The 22,677-nt window shown below is 42.1% G+C and overlaps 1 protein-coding gene across 1 annotated transcript in view; it reads right to left on the bottom strand.

Annotated features, from left to right (window-relative positions):
* The window catches only part of PLCXD2 (phosphatidylinositol specific phospholipase C X domain containing 2), an 86,535-nt gene that overhangs the window by 24,910 nt on the left and 38,948 nt on the right, over positions 1-22,677 (bottom strand). Inside the window, exon 2 of the mRNA XM_049875756.1 lies at positions 1,181-1,641. Coding sequence (XP_049731713.1) covers positions 1,181-1,641 — 461 coding nt within the window. The remainder of the gene's footprint in view (positions 1-1,180; positions 1,642-22,677) is intronic.

Genomic DNA, 22,677 nt, shown 5'->3' with positions numbered 1-22,677 from the left:
AGTGGAACTACCCCATAGGGTTCCTAAGGAGTGGCCGGTAGATTTGAACTGCTGACCTTGTAGTTAGCAGCTGAGTTCTTAACTATTGTGCAACCAGGTCTAGGACAGTAAAAATGGACCCTGTGAACACAACAGAGAATCCCTGATGGAGCAGGAGAAAAGTGGGGTGCAGACCTCAAAGTCTAGTAAAAAGACCAGACCTCATGGTCTGACTGAGACTGGTTGGACCCCAGAGGTCATGGCCCCCAGACTCTCTGTTAGCCCAAAACTAAAACCATTCCTGAGGCCAACTCTTCAGATAAAGACTGGACTATAAGACAAAATGATACTGGTGAGGAGTGTGCTTCTTAGCTCAAGTAGGCACATGAGACTATGTGAGCAGATCCTGTCTGGAGGCAAGATGACAAGGCAGAGGGGGACAGGAGCTGGCTGAATGGACACGGGAAATACAGAGTGGAGAGGACTGTGCTGTCACATTGTAGGGAGAGCAACTAGGGTCACGTAATAATGTATATATAAGTTTTTGTATGAGAAACTGACTTGAATTATAAACTTTCACTTAAAGTACAATAAAAATAAATAAAAACAAAACCAAAAAAAAAAAAAAAAAAAAAGGACCCTGTGGGAGATAAGAAAATGGTTAACCGTCAACTTGTCCAATTTCACAGTTATGCATTGGGCCAGTTCTGGTGAGATCATTCAAAGTCAACTCAGTTGCCAAAAAGGTTGCCAAACAAATTTTAAATATTTGGCAGGTGTTCATCCCAGTTTAAAGGTGCCCAGCAGGGCTCCTGAAGCTATCCTAGAGCCCAGGAACCAGTTTGTGTATGTCTAATATTCCAAACAATCTATGCCTTCTAGCTAAGGGCTCTGGATTGAGCTGTTTTTGTGGTTGTTGTGTGCCATCGAGTTGACTGACTCCTAGTGACCGATTAGGACAGAGTAAAACTGCCCCATAGGGTTGCCTAGGTTGTAATGTTTACAGGAGCAGATCACCAGGTCTTTTCTCCCACGTAGCTGCTGGGTTGGTTCAAACTGCCAACCTTTCAGTTAGCAGTGGAGCGGTTAACCATTGTGCCACTAGGGCTCCTACTGAGCTGTCATACACCCAATGATATAGAAAAAGTAGAAAAAGCTAGGTTACTGTCCTTTGGAAGCTCATCTCGGGTTTCCCTCCTACCTGGCACTTCTTCTCCCACAGGGTTTGCAGCGTTACACTCTCTACACTGCAGGCCAGGCACAGCTTCTTTCCAAAAGCCTCATGGATCCTGAGAACCAGGCGTCTGTGATGGGCCTCATCCATGGCATAGAAGTGGTTGAAATCCAGGAAGATAATCTCTTGGGGGTGCTGTGTCAGAAATGAGTCAATCTCCATCAGCCCATCCCAGACCTTGATGCCAAAAAGCCCATGGATGAAGTAGATCTCCTGGTCGGCGTCCCCAGGCTTGGAGGACACACGCAGGTCAAAGTAGCGGATCCCAGCTTCCAGCTGCTCTCGAAATGTCAGGTTCTGTGTTACTGACCATTTCTTCATCAGCTTCTTCACCAAGGAGATCCTGGCGAGGCGTTTGATAGCTGGGGTTTGGTCAGGCCCCACCGGAGACTTTTCATCTACCCAGTAGCTGAATGAGTCGTGGGAGCCTACACAAAGCAACAAAGGTGAGGAAAGTAGTTGAGACAGAAGCTGGGAAACTGATCAGCCAATGGACAAGAAAACACAGAGATCAAAGTTTATTAGTGGTTACCTGGGGTGGGCAGGAGGATGGGGGAAGGAAGACACAATGCTCAGGGTGACATTCTGGTACAGGTGATGGAAAAAATCCAAACCGGTTTATGGTGATAGTTGAAAAACGTGATGAACGTAATTAATGTCACTGAACTGTACACATGAAGAAATGATATTGTTACCTATGTACTTACCACAATAAAAAAATATGGAAAGAACCAAAATACACAAAACAATTGCAAGCTAACACTCAAAAAAGATGTCCAAGCTTGCCAGAAATGAAATGAACACAAATAAAAGCAATGTAATCTAATTAGCCACTTATTAGGCTGGAGTGGTACTGCAATTCTTATATATTGCTGATATAAGGTGATAAACACCCTTTTGGAAAGCTAGTTAGAAATATGCTTGGAAATAGGGGCTCTAAAATATTCATACCTTTGAGGTAGTAATTTCATTTCAGGAAAACTGTTCTGAGGAAATAAAGTCTACCATTTGGAAAAACAAAGATGTCTGCTGAAGAATATTCCTAAAAGAGACAAACTGGAGGTTGGTTGTTTAAGTGTTCCATATACAGGAATGCTGAATCATGGTGTATCTATGTATTCCTCAGTCTCTGAAACAAAGGATATGAAAACCGCATGTCTATCTTCATGATTCTTATAAAACTGAATGAGAAAGGGAGACCTTAAAAACTGCCTTCTTTTTATACTCTTGAGTATACTATTTGTCTTGGTTATCTAGTGCTGTGGTAACAGAAATGCCACAATTGGATGGATTTAATGAAGAGAAATTTATTCTGTCACAGTCTAGTAGGCTAAAAGTCTGAATTCAGGGTGCCAGCTCCAGGGGAAGGCTTTCTCTCTTTGTTGGCTCTGGAGGAAGGTCATTGTCATCAATCTTCCTGGTCGAGGAGCTTCTCAGCACAGGGACCCCAGGTCCAAAGGGCATGCTATTCTCCTGGCTCTTGCTTCTTGGTGGTATGAGGTCCCCATGTCTCTCTGTTCACTTCTCTCTTTTATACCTCAAGAGAGATTGGCTTAAGACACAATCTAATCTTGTAGATTTCACCAATATAACTGCCACTCATCCATCTCATTAACATCACAGTGACAGAATTTACAACACACAGGAAAATCAAATCAGATGACAAAATGGTGGACAATCACACAATACTGGGAATCATGGCCCAGCCAAACTAATATACAAGTTTTGGGGGACACAATTCAATCTATGACATTTCATCCTTTGGCTCCCCCAAATTCATGTCCTTGCCACATGTAAAACACATTCACCCCATCGTATCATAGCAAAAGTCTTGAATGAGCTCCAAGTTCAAAATCCAAAAAATTCTTCATCTGTGAAATCTAGAATACAAGTTATCTGCTTCCCAAGTACAATGACAGAACAGGCACAAGCTAGACATTTCCATTACAAATCAGAGAAACTGCACGGAAAGAAGGTATAATACGCACCAAGCAAGTCAGCAGAACACATTACATTAGCCCTCAAGGATTTGAAAATAATCCTTCATTCTCTGAGATCATTTACACAATAGCCCTGCCCTCCAGACTCTAGGTATTGGCCACAGTCTTTGGATTCTGAATGGAGGTCCCTTGGCTCTACGCTTCAGCTTTGCCTTCCAGGCCCACTAGGACAGCAACTCTGCTCCCTCGGCTTTAGGCGCACCATTCTCCTAGTCCATCTGAGTGGCAACTCCACCCTCAGAAACCTCAGAGGCCATGGCTCCACCCTTTGAAACCCCAGAGGTCATGGCCATACCCTTTGAGATGGAGGCAGCTCTGCTTCCTCTGTTCCTTGTCTCTTCATATTCTGCTTCCTGGTTTCTTGGTCTCTTGGCCCTCAGGCCCCATCACCTGCATTTGCCCTGTTGGGGCAAGTGTTCCAAAGCTCTGTAGCTCCACCGATAAGTGACCGGAAGCAGCCCACCAGGAAGCCTCCTGTGCACAGGCACTCAGCTCTCTGGCTTCATGGGTCGCCTTCAGTGCTGTCTGGAACTGGTCTCCTGGTTTTGCTGTTGCCAGCTCTCTGTTGCTGCCAGTTCTCTATCCATTCAGTTTCAAAACCACTTCCACATTTTAGTATCTGTCAGAGCAGCACCCCACTCTCGGTACCAAATTCTGTCTTGGTTATAGTGCTGCTATAACAGAAATGCCACAAGTGGATGGCTTTAATAAAGAGAAGTTTATTCTCTCACAGTCTAAAAAAACCCAGTGCCGTCGAGTCGATTCTGATTCATAGTGACCCTATAGGACAGAGTTGAACTGCCCCATAGAGTTTCCAAGGAACACCTGGCGGATTTGAACTGCCAACCCTTTGGTTAGCAGCCATAGTAGGCTAGAATTCTGAATTCAGGGGACCAGCTCCAGGGGAAGGCTTTCTCACCCTGTTGGCTCTGGAGGAAGGTCCTTGTCATCAATCTTCCCTTGTTGAGGAGCTTCTCCAAAGAACATGCTATTCTCCTGGCTCTTGCTTCTTGATGGTATGAAGCCCCCATGTCTCTCTGCTCGCTTCTCTCTTTTATATCTCAGAACAGACTGACTTAAGACACAATCTAATCTTGTAGATCTCATCAATACAACTGCCGATAATCCATCTCATTAATATCATAGTGATGGGATTTACAACACATAGGAAAATTACATCAGATGACAAAATGGTGGACAATCACACAATACGGGGAATCATGTCCCAGCCAAATTGATACATAAATTTTGGGGGGATACAATTCAATCCAGGACACTATTTTACCATTGGAAAAATGTGAGTCAGTAGGAATGGTTACTTGACAGATCAGATAAACATTTTGAAGGTCTCAACACTGGTTAGTTACATGGCCCTCTTTTCTGGACTCAAGGAGCCCTGGTGGCACAGTGGGTAAGTGCTCGACTGCTAACCAAAAGGTCGTCAGTCTGATCCCACCAGCCACTCTTTGGGAGAAGATGTGGCAATATGCTCCCATAAAAACTGGGAACCTTCTGGGGCAGTTCTACTCTGTCCTATACAGTCTCCACAAGTCGGGATCGACTTGACGGCAATGGGTTTGGTTTTGGTTTGGTTTTCTGAACTCATATCTTGATTGGCCAAAACTGCTGTTAAATTATCTGAATGCAAGTTCTGTTCCCTTGCCTTAAAGAACAAGAGGGTGAGGATCCTCCTACACACTGAGATTACCTTATTGTCATAAAGTATGACTGGTCACAATAGACACATTTCTAACTACAATAAGAAAAACATTCCAATTAAAACTATTTTAAGGTGAAAATTATCTTTAACAAATATCTTTCATTGTATCACTGGTTTCTCTCCAATGTTAGCCATTACTGAGCTTATTATCCAGTAACTCATGCAGTAGGCCGGCTGGGTTAGCTCTGTAACCGGCGCCAAGACCCAGGGACTCCACATAGGTGGCTGCACTTGGCAAGCAAAATCTAGGAGGAAAAAGCCCTTGTTTTACCATGACCACCCATATTAAGACAAAAATTCTTGTACTTACATGATTTGATTGCCACCAGTTATTCTACCTACTAAATTTCAGAGTAGGCATTTCATACATAACACTGAATTTTTAAAAAATTCTACTCTTTCCAATTTCTTGAAAATAAATCATTCTGTGATGGCTTTACTGTTTTATCTTTGCAGAAATAAGGTAGAAAAAAGGGTGAAAATGATGCTTTATTTTTATGTAGCATCTAGGACAGGGAAGATATCCAGTAAGTATTAAAAAAAAATATTCACCCTTAGGCAAAGTGAATTTTGCAAATGAGAAAATTACTAACATATATCAGGTATAATAAAAAATGCCTTCCCTAATGAAAATGTGGAGCAGATCCCCCTGGATTTTCCGCATTGGTTATCTCTGCTAACGAGGCTGAGTGGATGCCTCCCTGACTCTCTGCTTCTTTTCGCTGTACAGAAACAGGACATTTTCACATCTCCTCATTGAGAGACGTATTATGAATACATTATATATAGATGGTGAACAGTCAGCTCTCTCTACTTTTTAAATTGTATTAACAGCCCAACTGTTCAGGATTGAGTATGTACTGTACTGCGAGCCACATACGGACTTAATTCTTTCCTGGCCATCAGGGAATAGCCCTTACCCAAGCACTGAGGAGGGAGGAATTCCCTCTGGTGCCCTCTGGTTGGTGCTGAGCCAGTTTCATCTCCAGAGAAAGATGTGCTAAAAACCGGCAACACTTTCTGCAAGTGTCTGAGGACTGTGCAGAAATGTGACAGGGATGGGGCCCTAGGCTCCATCCTTGTCCATCCCACAGAAAGAGGAGAGCATGCACATTCCCTGCAATATAAGTATCTCTTTACCCCTCTGCTCCCTGTTCCACTTCCCTGGTCCTGCCCATCCTTTCTGACACCCTGTGCACTGCCCCAACCCTTACAAGATGACTGAATAGACTGTTAATGGAATTTTTTGTAGCGGTTGTCCTACCTACTCCTACAGCAGTCAAAGCCAGCCATCACTCATTAATCACTATCGATATTTTCACTTTCTACTTATTTTTTCCCAAAGCTCTTCCTCATAGAAAGAGGTTGAAATAACATTCAAATACTTAAGTGGATTTAAGTACTTTATGGAAAAATGGGCTACAAATCCCCTCTCCTCTTCTGTACATATTTATAGGGCTGTAAATATTTACAATCTGAAAGTAATGCTTATATTAGATAAATATTTGCTACATATCTGTATATATGTATATTAATATATATAAACAATACTTTAAAAACCCTAATGTAGTGGGTTAGAGAGGGTCCCTTAAAGATCCATGCCCATCTGGAACCTCAGAATGTGACCTTATTTGGAAATACTGTTTTTGCAGATATAATTAGTTAAGATGGGACAATATTAGATTATCCTGGCTCCTAAATCCAATGACTGATGTCTTTATAAGAAGAGCATAGGACACGCAGACATACACATAGAAGATGATCACGTGAAGATGGGGGGAGAGATTGGAGTGATGCTACCACAAGCCAAGGAATGCCTGGTGTCATCAGAATCTGGGAGAGGCATGAAATGTGTCTCTCTAGACTTTCAGAGGGAGCATGACCCAGCTGGCAACTTGACTTTGGACTCCTAGCCATTAATATCCCATGCAAGTAAAATTATGCTGAAGATCATTCAAAAATGTTGCAGCAGTACACTGACAGGGAACTGCCAGAAATCCAAGCCAGATTCAGAAGAGGAAGTGGAACAAGGCATATCATTGCTGATGTCAGATGGATCTTGGCTGGAAGCAGAGAATACCAGAAAGATGTTTACCTGTGTTTTACTGACTATGCAAAGGCATCCGACTGTGTGGATCATAACAAATTATGGATAGCATTGTGAAGAGTGAGAATTCCAGAACATTTAATTGTGCTCATGAGGAATCTGTACATAGACCAAGAGACAGTCATTAGAACAGAACAAGTGGATACTGTGTGGTTTAAAGTCAGGAAAGGTGTGTGTCAGGGTTGTATCCTTTCACCATACTTAGTCAATTTGTACACTGAGCAAATACTCCAAGAAGCTGGACTACATGAAGAAGAGCTCAGCATCAGGTGTGCTGTTCTCTCTCTCCTACTTACTACTATATTCTTACAAATGTAAGCAGTCCTGCTGCCTTTGTTTCCTTGTATGCACACTCCTTATCATCTGGGCCACCTCCTCCCATCCTTCTACTGCTGCTTTCCATCCTGGCAACCTTCCAATCAACAAATCCAAATGGCTTTATTCTTCTTGGTTTCTATGAGAGTTCACCAAGTTCTTTCTTTTCTGAAATCTTCCTTCCCCTTGTGTTTGGTGATAAGGCTGTATACTTTTGGGTTTTTCCATCCTTTCTTTACTACTTGTCATGTGTTAAATTATGTCCCCCCCCCCCCCCAATGTGTGTATCAACTTGGTTAGGCCACCATGTGTAGTTGTCCTCCATTTTGTGACTGTAATTTTATGTTGAGAGGATTAGGGTGGGATTGTAACACCACTCTTACTCAGGTCACCTCCCTGATCCAAGGTAAAGGGAGTTTCCCTGGGGTATGGCCTGCACCACCTTTTCTCTCTCAAGAGATAAAAGGAAAGGGAAGCAAGCAGAGAGTTGGGGACATCATACTACCAAGAAAGCAGCACCAGGAGCAGAATGCGTCCTTTGGACTCAGGGTCCCTGCGCCTGAGAAGCTCCTTGACCAGGGGAAGACTGAGGACAAGGACCTTCCTCCAGAGCCAAGAGAGAGAGAAAGCCTTCCCCTGGAGCCAACGCCCTGAATTTGGACTTGTAACCTACTAGACTGAGAAAATAAATTTCTCTTTGTGAAAGCCATCCACTTGTGGTATTTCTGTTATGGCAGCACTAGATGACTAAGACACTACTCTCCTATCTACTCTGCTGGGCCCCTTCCCCCTTTCTTGTCCCCAAATTTAATTGTTTCCCCAAGGATCTGTTCTCCTTTGCTTCCTTTTCCCACCTTCAGAGATTTCATACTCTTCCCAGTTTACTCCAGCACCATTATACAGATGTCACAAGCTATCCCTCTCACCCCCACAAATGGTCTCTCCTGAATCCCTGCCAGTAGCTCACCCAGTTACTCAGACTTGAAACCTTGTATTCTATTTAAATTCTTTTCCCCTCACTCCTTAATCCAACCACTTATCAAAACTTTACATTTGACCTTTATAATACATAACAAACCCATCTCTTCATTTAACCTTCAACTGTCACCTCCTTCATTCATACTCTTGTTGTTGTTGTTAGATGCCATTGAGTTGATTTTCAACTCATAGCAACCCCATGTGACAAAGTAGAACTGCCCATAGTTTTTTGGGCTGTAATTGTTTTTTATGTCTTTTTCTTATTTTATTTTTTTAATTGTGCTTTAGGTAAAAGGTTACAGCTCAAGTTAATTTCTCATTCAAAAATTTATACACCTTTTGTTTTGTGACATTAGTTGCAATCCCCACAATGTGACAGCACACTCACCTTTCCATCCCAAGTACCCTGTGTCCATTCCACCAGTTTCTGTCCCTTCCTGCCTTCTCATACTGCTTTTAGACAGGTGCCACCCATTTGGTCTCATGTATCCGATTGAACTAAGAAGCACACTCCTCATGTGTATTAGTTTTTGTTTTATAGTCCTGACTAATCTTTGTCTGAAGAGTGGACTTTGGGAATGGTTTCAGTTCTGGGTTAACTGAGTGTGTCTGGGGGCCATAGTTTTAGGGGTTCCTTCAGTCTCTGTCAGACCATTAAGTCTGGACTTTTCATGTAAATTTGAGTTTTCCTCCACACTTTTCTCCTGCTCTGTCAGGGACTCTCTGTTGTGTTCCCTGTCAAGGCAGTCATTGGTGGTAGGTGGGCACCATCTAGTTCTTCTGGTCTCAGGCTGGTCGAGTCCTTGGTTCACGTAGTCCTTTAGGCTTTTGAGCTAGTATTTTCCTTGTGTCTTTGGTTTTCTTAATTCTTCTTTGTTCTGAGTGGGATGAGACCAACTGACGCAGCCTATATGGCCACTTGCAAGCTTTTAAGACCCCAGACACCACTCACCAAAGTGGGACATAGAACATTTTATTAATAAACTTCATTATTGCAGTTGACCTAGATGTTCCCCAAAACTATGGTCCCCAATCGCCAACCCCAGCTACTCTGTCCCTTGCAGTGTTTAGATGTGCCCAGGAAATTTCTTTGTTTTGCTTTGGCCCAGTTGTGCTGACTTCCCTGCATTGTGTGTTGTCTTTCCCGTCACCCAAGTTGACCCTTGTCTACTATCTAGTGATTTCCCCACCTCTCCCTCCCTACTCTCGAAACCATCAAAGAATGCTTTTTTCTGTTTAAACCTTTTCTTGAGTTCTTATAATAGTGATCTCACACATTATTTGTCTTTTTGTGAATGACTTATTTCACTCAGCATAATGCCCTCCAGATTCATCCACGTTGTGAGATGTTTTGTGGATTCATCATTCTTCTTTATCATTGTATTGTGTTCCACTGTGTGTATGTACCACAGTTTTTTTAGCCATTCATCTGTTGATGGACACTTAGGTTGTTTCCATCTTTTTGCTATTGTGAACAACGCTGCAATGAACATGGGTGTGCATATGTCTGTTCGTGTGAAAGCTCTTATTTTTCTCGGGTATATTCCTAGGATTGGGATTGCTGGATTGTATAGTATTTCTATCTCTAGCTTTTAAAGGAAGTGCCAAATCATATTCCAAAGTGGCTGTACCATTTGCATTCCCCCTGGGCTGTACCTTTATGGAAGCAGTTAGCCAGGTCTTTCCCTCATGGAGACACTGGGTGGGTTTGAACTGACAATCTTTTAGTTAGCAGCTGAGTGCTTAATTGTTGCACCATCAGAGCTCCTTATACATGCATAACCTGCTATATAATCAGGACTCAAAGAACCCTGTCTTGTATCATTTCATTACAGCCTCTTGCTACTCTTACTTATTTTTACTCAGAGGTTAAATTGTCTTAAGATACTGTGCTGATTATGTTCTTTCCTCCTCTCTGCTTCCTCCCAAATTGAGTTCACACTCTGAGCTCTGGTGCTCAGGGCCCTCTTCAATATGGCTCCAGTGTATTTTTCAGACTCATCCCTCGCCAGCCCCACACTTAGCCTGGCATCAGCAGATGTGCAATGGAGTTGTATGCAGCTCTCTTTTTGGAATCTGTTCATTTTCTTTTTTTAACACCTTCCTGTGAGACATTCTCTCACCCTGTTTACATCTTTGTCCCAGCCCTCATAACCCATATTAAATATCACCTTCCCTATGAAGTCCTTCCTGATTCCCTGATTCTCAGCCCCTTTTGAAAACCCATGACCTTTTGCTTATACGTTTTTTTTTTTTTTGGCCCACTTGTGACCTTTGATTTTGAGTTATTTGTGAACTTGTCTTATTTTCTCTTCCTTTCTTTTACCGCTAGAGACCACAGGTTTCTTGAGGACACAGATCCTTTTTTCTTTTAAGGTGCACTACCTTGGCATGAAGGAGCCCTTGTGGCGTGGTAGTTAAGAACTTGGCTGCTAGCCAAAAGGTGAGCAGTTCAAATCCACCAGCCGCTCCATAGAAACCCTATGGGGCAGTTCTACTCTGTCTATACGGTTGCTATGAGTCAGGATCGACTCAACGGCAATGGGTTTGGTTTTGGTTTTGGCCTTGGCATGAAGGCACTGCACCCAGGTGAGAGTGGGAGGAAAAGCCTCCCTCCTCCTCCCAGCCACCACCACTAGTGAAATGAATCATGGATGCATTCCAAAGCTTCTCCTATTGTTACCTTTGTATTCCTGAGTCTTTAAGAAGATAGAGGTATTTGAAAATCTTAGGTATTTACTTGATTTAAATCCATTTGTTCCTAGATAGGAAACCGTGGAGGTGTAATGGTTAAGTGCTACGGCTGCTAATCAAGAGGTCAGCAGTTCCAATCCGCCAAGCGCTCCTTGGAAACTCTATGGGGCAGTTCTTCTCTGTCCTATAGGGTCGCTATGAGTCAGGATCAACCAGATGGCAGTGGGTTTTTTGTTTGTTCCTAAGTAAGTTCTCCCTCCCCCAAACCCCTATCCTATGTTTTATTAACTTTCATTTCTATCCTTAATTCTGTAAATAACAACTGAGAGACATCTATTAAGTACAAACTCGTGATCTCTTTAAATCAGAGTTTAAGGAAGAAAGAAAAAGCAAGTTTTTATCTTATCTCACTCGGTCCAGTTAATTATTTTTCAGGTGTTACTTATTAATAGGGGAGACCATTAAACAGGTTTCCCTGTTCAATGAAGGCAGGTACCTGGGCTGCTCTCTTATCCCGGGGGGATGATGGAGGAAGTACTTCCAGTCCTCATCCCTGCTTTGTGTTCACACCTTCCGGGTGACTTGTCTCCTGGGGGAGTTTGGTGAGAGCCTGGCATGGGCTGGTCATGGCTCAGATCTGGGACTCCTCTGCATTTTCATTCAGGGAACTGACAGTCAGCTATGGAACCTGCTTTGCAGACTCAGCTCTTCCTCACTGAAGGTCTAGTTTTGAGGAAAGGCAACAGAAGGCCGCAAATTTGGACTAAGTTTCTAGCCAGTTCTACAATTCGGCTTGACAGAAAGCCCTATTTTGGGGGGAGTTACTGAACTTTCCAGGAAGAAAGGCCTGGCCACCTACTTCTGAAAATCAGCCAATGACGCCCTATAGATCACAAGGGTCTGATCTGCAACTTATCACGGGAATGGCACAGGATCTTTCCCTTTGGCACAAGGCATTGTGAGTCTGGCGCCAACCTGACAGCAGCTAACAACAACAATGAACTTTTGTTAATAAAGCTGATATTTGGCTTTCCAAATATCAGAAATTTGAATTTGTTAAAATTAATATACAAGGGTATGCACAGAGTACAATTCAATGAGTTTTGACAAATCTGTATATCATCCATGCAAAAAATACCCCAATCAAGATACATTACATTTCCATTACTCCAGAAAGCTACCTTGGGCTCTCTTCCAGTCAATTCTTCTGCGAAAGGCAACCAATGTTGTGATTTCTGTCAACATAGATTAGTTTTGTCTGTTTTTGAACGACACATAAATGGAATTATATAGTATGCATTCTTTTGTGTGTGGATCATTTTCTGAAATTTACCTGTGCCAAATTTCCTTTTATTGCTGGATGGTATTCCATTGTATGGATATACAGCACTTTGTTTACCATTCTTCTGTTGATTTGCCACTTTTTTTCTTCCAGATTTTGACTATTATGAATAAAGCCATTATGAACATTCTTGTACAATCTTTTGGTGGACATCATGTTTTTATTTTCTTGAATATATATTGTCATGGTCTGAATTGTGTCCCCCCAAAATATCTGTCAACTTAGCCGGGCCATGATTCTCACTATTATGTGATTGTCCACCATTTTATGTGATTTCCCTACGTTGTAAATACTATGATGTAAAAAGATGGATTAGCAGCAGTTATACTGATGAGGTGTACAAGATTAGCTAGTGTCTTAAGCCAATTTCTTTTGAGATATAAAAGAGAGAAGTGAGCAGAGAGACACGGTGACCTCACACCACCAAGAAATCAGTGCCGGGAGCAGAGCGCGTCCTTTGGACCTGAAGTTCCTGTGCTGAGATGCTCCCAGACCAAGGGAAGACTGATGCATCACAAGGAGCTTCCTCCAGAACTGACAGAGAGAAAGCCTTCCCCTGGAGCCAGCACCCTGAATTCGGACTTCTAGCCTACTAGGCTATGAAAGAATAAACTTCTCTTTGTTAAAGCCACCCACTTCTGGTGTTTCTGTTACAGCAGCACTAGATGACTAAGACATATACTAAGGGGTCAAACTCTAGGTCATGGGTTAGTTCTACTTTAAAATAAGCTTTAAAACAACTTTTCAAAGTGGTTGTAGTCCTCTACTTACAACATATTCAGGTTACAATGAACCGCACTTAAAACCGTCCTTTTTTTTTGTACATCTTATGGTTCGTAATACGTACTACATAGCTCATAATTTGCTGATGTTGTCATTTTCAGATGTTCCCTCATAGGTGTTTAATCTTATGATTTACTGTTCAAGACACTGCCATATAGATTTAGTTTTCTGAACTAGCTCAGGGGCTTCAGTTGTTTGAAAACATGGACCCAAATGCTGATCACTTTGCTCAAGTTGGAGCCCTGGTATCTCAGTGGTTAAGAGCTCGGCTGCTAACCAAAAGGTTAACAGTTCAAATCTACCAGCTGCTTCTTGGAAACCCTACCGGACAGTTCTACTCTGTTCTACAGAGCTGCTACGAGTCAGAATCGACTTGACAGCAACAGGCTTTGCTGAAGTTGATAGGCAGATACGAGAAGCAGTGAGATGTTACCTCGAAATAGATGAAGAAAAAAAGAAAAGGACCATACAGACAACTCTCACCAATCTTCTGACTAAAAAAACCATCCCAGGGATAGTCCTAATGATCCAGAACCTTCCACACATGGAATTATTACTGCAGCTGACAAAATGCCAACATTCTCCAACTCTTTTTCATCGTCAATTTTTATGATTTATGTATTTTTTACTGTATGTATTAAAATATATCTGTATGTTTATATGTAATGTTTCCAATCCCCAAAGGCAAATAAAGATTGGATAATAAAAGGCAATAATAATGAAAACTTAAAAAAATGAGGGATCCAACTTGTGCAAAACCAACTTATGACAGAGTCGTCAGAACAGTATCCCGTCGTAAGTTGGGAACTACCTACATTTCATACTTTGAACAGCAATTTATGCCCTATATTCTGCTCAACATTTAGTGTTGTCAGTCTTTTTAATTTAGCGATTTTAGTGGGTGCAAGGAGTCCCTGGGTGGTGCAAACTGTTAAGTGCTCGACTACTAGCCAAAAGGTTGGTGGTTTGAACTCAATCAGAGGCACCCTGGAAGACAGGCCTGGCGATCTGTTTCCGAAAGGTCACAGCCATGAAAACCCTATGGAGCAGTTGTACTCTGTACCCGTGGGGCTGCCATGACTAAGAATCGACTTAATCAAAGGCAACTAACAACAGTGAGTGTCAAGTGGTATCTCATTGCCATTTAATTTTCATTGCTTTGATTACTAATAATGTTGAGAACCTTTTAATATGACGTTTTATGTCTTCTTCTGTGAAATGTCTACTCATGCCCATTTTTAAAACTGAAAGTTTAAAAATTTTTTATTGAGTTCTTAATGTAGTCTGGATACAGATCCTTTGTCAAATATACGTATTGAAAATATTTTCTCCCAGTCTGTGGCTTGCCTATTTATTTTCTTGACGGTATTTTTTTTTAAACAACAGTTTATTTGTTGTTGTTTTTAAGAATATAAACGGCAGAATATACGCCAATTCAACAGTTTCTACATGTACGATTCAGTGACACCGATGAGTTGTGCAACCATTCTCACGCTCTTTTTCTGAGTTGTTCCTCCCTCATTAACTCACTGCCCACTATGTTTTCTATCTAATCTTTTGAGTTGCTGCTGCCAATTTGATTCTATATAGACCTTTTGTACTAGTTAAGCTAAACTATTGTTCTAAAAAGACTTCAGGGGATATTTTTGGTTTAAGGTTTGAAGATTATCTCAGAGCAATAGTTTAGAGAGCTCATCTAGGCTCCATGGCTCCAGAAAGCCTGGAGTCCATGAGAATTTGAAATTTTGTTCTGCATTTTTTGATCAGGATTATTCTATAGACTCTTAGATCAAAATGTTCAGTAATGCTACCCGGGCACCATGCAGTTCTGGTCTTCTGGCAAAGGAGGCAGTTATTCACGGAGGCAATTAGCCACACATCCCATATTTTCGTCCTATTCCTGACTCTTCTTCCTCTGTTGCTCCAGGCAAATAAAGACTATTGTTGGGCCCTTGGATAGCTGCTTGCAAGCTTTTAAGACCCCAGGCACTATGCAATGAACTAGGAGGTAGAACAGAAGCACTAAATATGTTATCGGGCCAATTAACTGGGATGTCCCATGAAATCATGTTGATGGTATCTTTTGATGAGCAAAAGTTTTTCATGATGATGAAGTCCAATTTGTCATTTTTTTTTTTTTTTTTTTTCCTGATTAGTGCTTCATCTTTCATGTTTAAGGAATCTTTGCCAAACGTAGAGGTCAAAAAAATATTCTACTTTCTTCTGGAAGCTTTACATTTTAGCTTTTATATTTAGGTGTACAATTCATCCCTATTTAATGGGAACGTTAGCTAGGGTAATGGTTAAGAATGTGGATTATACAGCCAGTCTGCATAGGTTTGACTCCCAGACCCAATACTGACCTTGGACAGGTTGCTTACCCTATGCCTCAGTTTTCTCATCTGTGAAATGGGCACAACTCTACCTGTTACCACAGAATTGTTGTGAATGCTGAAATGCACAAAAGAGTTAGAAAAATACTGACACATAGTAAATGCTGAATTATTATTACTGTTATCATCAGCCATTCTCTATTAGTTAGAAACCAGAGGGCAGAGAGGTTAAACTCTATCTTAAACACTTAAGTCTGGAAGGTTTTTTTTTCTATGGCCAACTCATTGTTCCTCTCCATCTTACTGGATAACATGTATATGACAGTTTAGCCTCCACTTTGTTGATCAGATTCACCACTCTCTTGGTCACAGCCTAAACTTTGCTGTTACTTCAGAAATTTTAAAACTCGATATCCTATTTCTGATCACAGCTTATTTCTACCTCACTGCAACCTGATTTCTGTATTTCCTCCCAATCTAAGGGCCCAGCTTCACTTCATCATTTAGCCTATATCCAAGGTGACTCACTTTCACCCGAAGAATTACAATAATTATTATAGTAACTATCTTATAAATAATAATATATTATTACTCCAGCAAAAGCTGTTAGGATCACAGTTGAGGCCCATGCATGTCTACATGTGCAGATCACATGTACATCTCCAAATGCACAAAGATGCAGTAATATAACATTTTCTAATACATTTTTTTACTAACTACAAATATTTTTTTCCCTCTATTCCAGTAACACCGATTTACAGAGTAGGCTCAATAAGGTTTTAGGGAGTAATGGGTACCAAATACTACATGACTATTTTCAGACTTCTCTCGGCAGAGAATTTTGTAAAATCATCTCAAGACAGAACAGGAAATTTGGACACACAAGCTACACTGCATGGACTGATATCACCCCGGTACTAACCCTAGAAGGGTGTGTCACTTTCTTAGGACTGCTGTAACAAATTATTTCACAAACTTGGTGGCTTGAAGCAACAGAAACGTATTCTCTTACAGTTCTGGAGGCCAGAAGTCTGAAACGAAGGTATTGGCTGGGCCATGCTCCCCGCAAAGCCGCAAGGGAGAGGTCCTTCCTTGCCTTTTCCAGTTCCTGGTAGCCCCAGGTGTTCTCTGACTTGTGGCAGCATAGCTCCAATCTCTGCTCTGTCTTCAGCTGGCTCTTTCTCCGTGTCCAAATTTCCCTCTTCTTTTCTTCTTTTCTCTCTTCATGCCAGTCATACGGGATTTAAGAAACATTCTATCCAGGAGGGCTTCATCCTACTTCAACTAACTACATCTGCAAAGATCCTATTTCCTTGTAAGGTTCTAACGGATGTGAATTCGGGGGGACATTATGCAAATGAGCACAAAAGGTGAGCCCCCCCCCATTTTCGAAAACTTATTTTTTCTGAATTCTTTGATGTTCACAATGACTACTTTTGCCTCTATTTCCTGATACAGCCAGCAGGCATTAACAACATTTCTCTTTCCTCTCTACGTATACAAAATTCTGGATAGTGTACGTGAAAATATTTTGTAACCTAAAGCGGTGATTCTCAATCTTAGAGGCCCAGCACAATCACCTCAGGGAGATTTTTAAAAAAGCACCAGCGCCCAAGCTCCCACCCGAGACTGAGTTAGGATCTCCCTGGAGTGGAAGCTGAGAATGGAAGACTGGAAAACTCCCCAGATGGTTCTACCGTGCACCCAGGCTTGACACTCACCGCCGTAAGTATAACACCATCCTTTCCTAACAGCTTTTCTGACTTGGGTATGCCTTTCTCTAGCTGGTCTTCTAGTACCTAAAAAAAAAAAAAAAAACCCACTGCTGTCGAGTCGATTCCGACTCATAGCGACCCTATAGGACAGAGTAGAACTGCCCCGTAGAGTTTCCAAGGAGCACCTGGTGGATTCAAACTGCGGACCTTTTGGTTAGCAGCTGTAGCATTTAACCACTACGCCACCAGGGTTTCCCCCGTACCTAAAGGAGTCTTCAGATAACAATCCGGTGGATTGCTTTTCCCGTATCTTGGTAGAAGCTTTCTTCACCATTCCTTTTGTTCCCAGAATGCCTCCAGCCTTCTGACCAACTGAATAACCACTGCTTGCTTATAGAGAAGATAAATCCTGTAAGGCCTCGCTTTCCTCATCCTGACTTCTATTAAGTGAAATTAGATGAGGTTACCTAAGGTTAGCTGGGGCCTTTGGGATGTGTCCTGGGTTACTGAGGTCAGAATCGAGTTGCTGGGGTAGAAGATTGGCCAGGGAGAAGAGATCTGACTGGGAAAAGGTTAGCAAGATCTTCGTTCAGTGTTACAGCTTTTTCCTCCTTGATAGCATCAGGTTACAAGGTCATCTAAGAGGTTAGGTATGAAAAAAACACCTGGTATTGTGAGGGCCAGGGACGACCACAGTTTGCTTCGACCTGGATCAGGAATCGCTGCTTGATTCTTTCTGAGACTTGTTATTTGGAGATTGGAAAATCTCGAGTGAGTGCACAGTAATTTTTAGTTAAAGCACTTTCATTAGCCATTTCTTGCACATTGGAGTAGCAGCCATTTTCTGAACTCAATTAAAAAGAATTTAAAGCAGGTGTTCTTGCAAACCTAGTCTCTAAATAAAACAAAAAATTCAAACTATAAGCCCTGAAATCATATATTTAGTTACAATAAAATGGCATTTTAGATTAGACGAACTTTATTTGCAGCCAAGGAGAAAAGAATGAGATGAGAATTAAGTGAAGCGTATGAGATGTGATAAAGGCAGCAACGCTCTCTACCGTATCTCTGGGTGGCATCCAGGGAGGTGGGGGTGCTGACAAGGAATTCCTGACCTCATGTATTTAAGAAAATCTCTTGTCCCCACCTCCCTCAGGTACTACTCTGCCTTTGGTGAGCTCTTCTAACTCTGAGGCCTCTTTAGCACCTGCTAGGTGGGTTCCCTGACCCCTGCCCTCCTGTCCATGTTCATTCATGTCTCTAGATTACGCTCCCAAGGGAGCAAAATTGCTCAGAGGAGGGCAAAAAATATACATACACAGTACATAGACAGATAGACAGTACATGTGTGGTACTGAAATGTCATGAGGAGCAAGTAGGATAAAAATATGAAAGGACCTTAAAAAAACCCCATTGCTGTTGAGTCGATTGTGACTCACGGCAATCCTACACGACAGAGTAGAACTTCCCCGTAGAGTTTCCAAGGAGCACCTGGTGGGTTCAAACTGCCGACTTTCTGGTTAGCAGCTGTAGCACTTAACCACTGCGCCACCAGGGTTTCCAAAAAAGACCTTAAGGGGACAATAATGAACAAAATTTTGAGAAATTCTGCTCTAATACGAGCTGCCTGGTAGTCAATGGACGTCTGATTGCCCAGGCTGACCATACCTCTCTTTTTATCCTTAGCTGTTATAATGGTTAAGACTGTGTGTCAGCTTGGCTGGGCCGTGATGCTCAGTGTTTTGTCAGTTGTATAATGTTGTGATCACTTCCCTGTTGACACCTGATATGTGATCACCCCCCACGATGGAATCTGCTGAGTGGTACCAGCAGGGGTGGAGCCCATGGAGGCTCACCACCCCTTCAGCCTTCATCTCTCCACCTTCCGTTGCCTCCCTCCTTCCTGCTCGCCTTGCAAAGGTGGTTGGCTTGTTCTGGATCCAGCAGCTGTCTCTTGTCTGACCTCTGGTTCTTGGGACTTGAGTTAGCAGCTTACCTGTCCATCTTGGGATTCCCCGATCTTCACGGCCTATGAGTAAGAGTCCTGCTCCCTGACCTGCCTATCTTGGGTTTGCCAGCCCCTGCAGCTATGTGACTCAGCACTTGCGGTTTGCCTGCCGACTTTGGGGATTCCTCAACCATCACAACCTATGAGTGGGATCCCTGCTCTCCAATCTGCTCATCTTGGGTACACCAGCTACTGTGGCTCCGTGAATTGGGAAAGGAGACTCTCCTGATCCAAGGACTTGGGGACATTCCAACCCCTACAATCACGTAATGTTTCCTTAATATAAATCTCTCTATATATTTATACACATAACTGGTTTTGCTTCTCCAGAGAACCCAGCCTAAGACACTTGGCACGCCTCACAATGGCTCCCAGCTACTGCTTCCCCCTGGACTGGAAGGCTCTGTTCTCATCCCCCACCCCAAGAACACTAACAGGATAGGAGCTAACTCAATTCCTGCTTTTCTAGCTATCTTTGAAGTATTTCCACTAGGTACCTCAGTATCGGCCTTTTCTCTGCCAGCTCAGTCCCAAAGGACCCAGATTTGCAGTTTACAAGATGTGAGTTTAGCAAGAAGAAACAAACTGTGACTCCTGAGACTTAATTTGGGGAATTAGCAAAGCACTGATGAACTGAATGGTGAGCTCCTACAGTGGGATTAAGAGCATGGGATCTGAAAGCAGGCTGTCTGCATTCATAATGCTGGCTCTATTGCTCACTAGCTGTGTGACTGAAACGCTGTGCCTCAGTTTCCTCATCTGTAAAGCGGGGATAACAACAATACCAACTTCACTGGTCTGCTGCAAAGATGAAATGAGTTAATTCAAGTAAGTGCTTAAAGGAGTCCCTGGCTTCCAGAATGAGCTAAAAAACTATTAGCTATTATTATTATTATTTCACTATTAAGCAATTTGTGTCATCTTCTACTTGGAGGACACTACCTGAGCAACAGATAATTCTGGTTTTTAAATAATACTGTGAAACATCATAAATTGTTTATGTGTAGGAGCTGCTGTGGCAGTTACCTTATAGAGCTGGGAGACATGAAGCCTGCTGTTTGACTGCTTCTCAGTTATGCCTAGAATTGGCATCGAAAGGAGTAAGCTCTGATCACAGTATCATAGAGTTTAAATGGCACTTCCCTTAAAACGATCAATCCTCTCTGATCTGCTCCTCTGTCAGTAAGGTGGGGAATAAGTAACTACAGCGACAACACTATTTGAACCTATAGGATAGGAAGGTCTAAGGACGTTCTTGAAAATTTTATTTTATTGTGTTTTAAGTAAAAGTTTACAAATCAAGTCAGTCTCTCATACAAAAATTTATATGCACCTTGCTATATACTCCTAGTTGCTCTCTCCCTAATGAGACAGCACACTCCTCCTTTCCACCCTCTATTTTCGTGTCCATTCAGCCAGCTCCTCTTCCCCCCTGCCTTCTCATCTCGCCTCCAGACAGGAGCTGCCCACATAGTCTCATGTGTCTACTTGAGCCAAGAAGCTCACTCCTCACCAGTATCATTTTCTATCTTATAGTCCTGTCCAATCCCTGTCTGAACGGTTGGCTTTGGGAATGGTTCCTGTCTTGGGATAACAGAAGGTCGGGGGACCATGACCTCCAGGGTCCTTCTAGTCTCAGTCAGGCAGCAATTTTTTTTAACATCATAAAATTAGACACCGGTAAGTGATTTCTATAGAAAAACAAATCCAACCAATTCCCAAAAACATCTTAGCAGCTTTTTGGAGAGTGAAAACCTATAACCCATTATTTGAAATGGGGGGAAACAAAACAAAACAGTAACGCCCTTCCAGCCCATGCAAAAACTCTTCTTGGTTTTCACGAAAACACTCAAAACACCTATGTAACCACCTACAAAGATTCTCTGCAAAGTAATAACACAAAGTACTCTGAACATCAAACACCAGAATCAGTAACACTTTCAGAAGCGTTCTGTATCTTCTCAGGCAATGAAAATACTGCGTGCATAGTTCATAGGAACATGAGTAAGGTCAAGCTCACATGGGTCTGCCTCTCTCAATACGCTTTATTACATTCTAGTTTTCTTCACGCAAGCGGGTGTTTGAGGGCTCTTGGGTTCACTTATTTTACCCACAGGCTTTTCTGCCTTTTTAGGAGACATGTTCACTCAATAACATGGTAAGCAGAGGACACTAATGCATGACTTGTGGGAAAACAGCCAAGCTGCGGATCCACCTTCTCACCCGCGTGTATCTGCAACTTGAATGGAATTCACATTACATAATGGGATTTTGATTCAGGTAGAGAATGCTGAGTAGAACAGATCTTATAAGCAGTTATTACAAATGTTTAGATAGCGAGGGTTCACACAGTAAGGGATACCTATAGACGTTACCAAGGTATTTCTGGGCATCAGTGTGTACATATTGCAACTAAAGCTGACCCATCTGCAGCTGAAGTCCAGAAACATCTCTTATAGGGGTGTCAGAGCTTCATTTATTCGGAACATACGTCTAAAAGACCTGAAAAAATCCACAATTTTACTAACCAGTTGCCATCGAATTGACTCCAATTCATGGCGACCCCATGTGTGCCAGAGCAGAAAATTTCAAGCATACTAACTGCTCTAGAGGGTTTTCAATAACTGATTTTTCAGAGTAGATTGCCAGGCCTTCTTCTGAGGTGCCTCTGCGTGTATTCAAACCTCTAACCTTTTCAGTTAGCAGCCAAATGGATTGACTGTTTACACCACCCAGTGACTCTAGCCACTTCACTCCTTAGTAAAAATATGCTTGCTAACCTCAACAGAGAGCTTCTAATAGATGTAGTAATCATTCTGCAATGTTATTTTAAAGGTAAATTTTATTTGAGCTCATTTTCAAAAGGGTCATTTACACTCCATATAAAATGCAAGTTTTGCCAGGACTTCATCATGTTATTCCTACCAAAACGAAGATGGCCAGGTCCACTGCAAGCCTAGCCTGTAAATGTACACTGAACATACCTGTATTTTCTATTAGGAAGAGTCAGAATGTCCAATTAGGGCTTCTCTATTTTATTTCAGTATGAAATATTCGATGGCACTGGGTTTTTATGAAATATTTCAGTTTGAATTTTAGGGCATAAGATTTATAAATTGCATATTCTTTGCCTATTACCCTATATCCTGTCAAGTGAGACCAGGGCAATGCAGGCAGTTTGCAAAAAACAGGTTCAGTGTCTTCCCAGTTAACCACCACAGCTGGTGTTACATAAAACAGCATTAAATGTGAAATTTACTTTTCCAAATTAAAATAAAATACATACACCAAAAATATGCTATCAGCAAATTAATGAGTCTTAGCTGCAAAGGCTCCTCCCCATTAAAAAACAAACAAAAAAAAACCATTAAATGTGCCCAAACGCAGAAGACCAAAAACCTTGCTCAGGCTTTATCTTAACAGAGCCAGGTCATTCACGTGATGCCAGCCACCAGAAGGTGTCTGGGCA

This window comes from Elephas maximus, chromosome 1 (assembly GCF_024166365.1).
Source record: "Elephas maximus indicus isolate mEleMax1 chromosome 1, mEleMax1 primary haplotype, whole genome shotgun sequence".
In the NCBI taxonomy this organism is placed as follows: Eukaryota; Metazoa; Chordata; class Mammalia; order Proboscidea; family Elephantidae; genus Elephas; species Elephas maximus.
Note: the sequence above shows the minus strand (reverse complement) of the source record. Positions and strands in the feature narration are given on the sequence as shown.